This window comes from Quercus suber, unplaced genomic scaffold, assembly GCF_002906115.3.
Source record: "Quercus suber isolate HL8 unplaced genomic scaffold, Cork oak 2.0 scaffold_277, whole genome shotgun sequence".
NCBI classification, from domain to species: domain Eukaryota; kingdom Viridiplantae; phylum Streptophyta; class Magnoliopsida; order Fagales; family Fagaceae; genus Quercus; species Quercus suber.
In genome coordinates this window covers 728,346-731,738 of record NW_027069733.1, presented here as the reverse complement: position 1 = coordinate 731,738, position 3,393 = coordinate 728,346, and the positions used below count along the sequence as shown (strand labels likewise).

Sequence of the window (3,393 nt, the reverse complement as noted above, 5' to 3'; positions counted from 1 at the left end):
TGTAAGCCAACCATGCTAGCAGGTAATGAACCAGAAAACCGATTTCTTGACAAATCCAAAGATTCCAATTGTTCCAACTTACCAATGTTTTTGGGGATTATTCCAGTCAACATGTTTCCCAATAAATTCAATGCTTTCAATTCTATGAGGTTGGATATCCCCTCTGGAATATTTCCGGTCAATTTGTTGTTTGCAAGATCAATGCTCCTCATTTCTCCAAAATTCTTTCCATAATCATACACATTTCCTTTCCAACCAACAATTGTATGGACACTATTGTCACTATAACTTCCATAATCAGTATAAAAACTATATTCAGGGCCATTCCAAATGAAGTACTTGTTAGTCATAACATCTGAAATGTTGTGAGCCATGGCAATTAAATTATCGAGGCACTGTGGAATGGTTCCAGATATACTATTTTGAGATAGGTCCAAATATCTAATATGGATTAGCAAACAAAGTTGTGACCCTATGCTTCCACAGAATTTGTTGGATCTAAGGCTAAGAATGATCAATGAGGAAATTGTTTCCCCTATCCAAGCTGGTATACTCCCAGATAATTTATTCTTTTCCAAGTGCATAAATCTCAACAAAGTGCAATTCTGCAAGGACAAAGGCAATTCCCCTGACAAGCTATGTTGCCTAAGTCCAGGTGCATCATACCCCCAGTCTTTGAGCATATAAATAAATTTAACCCCGAAAACTTGTTTTTGGAGAGATTTAGTGAGGACAAATTAGAAGAAATCACTGGTAGTGGGCCTTCAAATCTGTTTGAGCTGAAATCTAGTATGGCAAGGTCTGAAAATATACTTGATACATTTGGCAATCTACCCTTGATTTGGTTTTGAGACAAATTTAAATAATTTAACTTAAAAGGCATGTCCCAGAACCAAGTAGGGATGGTATTTGAAATTTTAGTATTGGAGAGATCAAGGAAGATAAGGTTTCTTTGAGTTTTAATCCAATTTGGGAAATTAGGACCCAAATTGCAAGATCTCAAATATAAGTCACTCAATTGAAATGGGGGAACCCAATCAAAGCTGAAATTTAAAGTAAAAGAATTGGAAGATAATCCTAAACCATACAAATTGGGGAAATTTGAAAGTACGGCTTCAGAGATAACGTCTTCCAACATATTTGAACGGATATCCAAATACTCTAACTTATATAGGCTTCCTATTCTTCCTCCCAAAGTCCCATTAAATTTATTGTTAGAGATGTCTAACTCTCTTAAAGATGGAAATATGGCAAAATTAGGCATTGGCCCCGTAATTTGATTCTTGCCTAAATGTAAGCTCTCTAGTGAATCTTTTGCACATCCTTGCAAGTTGTGGAAGAAGTCAAGAACTTGTCCATTGAGATTGTTCGACGACAAGTACAATTCATGTAAAGTACATATATCACCAAGGGATTTTGGAATGCCACCTTCAAGTTGATTATCATTAAGAAAGAGTTGCTCTAAAGACTTCATGTTACCGAAAATATTCGGAATTGAACCTTTTAACTGATTTGAAGAAAGATCGACAAAAACAAGGTTGGTACTAGAATTCAACCAGAGGAATATCAAAGAGTTGATGCAAGGGTTGTAAGCGAGATCGAGATAAGTAAGGGATTTAGAGGAATTGATATGCAAAAGAGAAGAGGGAGTGATCAAAGGAAGAGAACAATTAGATAGCCATAACTCTGATAGCTTAGGGAGACCACTAACAACTTTCAGCCAATCATTGGCTACACTAAGATTTAAATTACTTAGTTCAAGGTGTTCTATTGAAACAAGATGAGAAAGCCATTCGAGATTTTGGACAGGTTCCAAATTATTCCAACTGAGATCAAGATATTGCAAGTGCGAAAATTTACCCAGTTGAAATGGAATTGGCCCACTTAGATTGGCACTATGTAGAATAAGGTACTTTAAGTTACTGAGTGAACTGGTGAACTTTGGAATTTCGCTATTATTAAAATCATTGCCACTAAGATCCAAATAACTCAAATGATGCAACTCAATCAATGAAGGACTAATCTTACCTCGTAACCCGCAAGAATCAAGATGAAGCTCGAGTACATGGCCAGTTTGGTTGTTACACTGAACTCTCTCCCAACTGCAACAATTTTTCTTTGCATCTTCACTCCCCCATGAAGAGAGCAAATTGTTGTCATCAATAAGGCTTTCTTTGAACTCAAGGAGTGCTTGTCTCTCCCTCTCTATGCACCACATGTTATTGTCTCCAACCCTTGTAATGACTCCAAGGGCTGGTTTCAAGTGTAGTAAAAAAATAAAAATTGCGGACAGAAGTTTATGAGACCTTTTACCCATAATCAATGTCATGCTCAATGATACAAACAATTAAAATGAAGATAAAGATGAATCCTGAGCACAACTAGAGCAATCAATGTTGCAAGTTTGATTTTGTTTTCTGAGCTCTCACAACACCCCTAGGCCCTAGCATCAATTATTTATAAGTGCGGTTTTCCTGTTTTTTATTTTTTTAATATTAAATTTGTTGTGTAAATGCATGCAAAGGGAACATGACTACGCTGATAATGCAGTCAAAAAAGGTTTGACACATATTTAATTTTTAGACTCGAAAGAAAAATCAAAGCTCATAACGCGCGAAATAAAGGTGTAGAATCTTTGAATGACATATAGTCTTTTCTTTTTCTTTTTTTCGCTTTATTTTTTGGCTGAAAAATGGGTTTGTAAGTATGGTTATTGTCCTTGCACCACTTAAACCCCCACTTAGCATTAGGGTTTTGAATCACTTGCGCACTAATAAAACTTGTTATTATTCAAATTCATAATTTTTAAACTTGCAGTTGTAAGTGTAATGGGTTATAAAAGCTTTCTACTATGTCACTTCTCCATATGGCTTTAGGAACTAACCAATATTAATAATCACAAGATAAGTTTTATTTATTAAACACTTTCTACCCCCACAAAACAGACACACACACATAAATATAACATGTTCTTCTAATGGCTAATGACATCCACTCATTAGCCAAAATCATCTAAATTACCGAGTATAATGAGTTAGAGACTTCCTTTAAACAAGTTCAAACAATTTAAAAAAAAAAAATATTCTATGGAATGAGAGTTTAAATTACATGACATCATAAGCACTCTGGAATGGATACAATTACCCCTTAACCATGGAGTATTGATTTCTATTGATTTAAATCAAATGTTGATTTCAAATTAATTCATGCACTTTGTGATCAAACAGTAGAACATAAAAAAAGAAAAATGCTAAGCCAAAAAAGAATTTGTTTAGACATAATTTTTTGGCAAAATTACAAATTGCACACTTTAACTTTGTCTAAAATTCAATTCAGTTCACTAATTTCATTTTCATCCAATTCAGTCTTCTAACTTTCAACATTGTTCAATTC

General features: G+C 34.5%; 1 protein-coding gene across 1 annotated transcript; it reads right to left on the bottom strand.

Moving 5' to 3' along the window:
- Positions 1–1,037: 1,037 nt before the first annotated feature.
- On the bottom strand, positions 1,038–2,218 carry LOC136071002 (receptor-like protein EIX1). Its single transcript, XM_065781740.1, has 2 exons — positions 1,112–2,218; positions 1,038–1,043 (listed from the first exon to the last, which is right to left on the bottom strand). Exons 1-2 carry the CDS (start codon positions 2,216–2,218, stop codon positions 1,038–1,040), a joined length of 1,113 nt encoding a protein of 370 aa, XP_065637812.1.
- Positions 2,219–3,393: the final 1,175 nt, after the last annotated feature.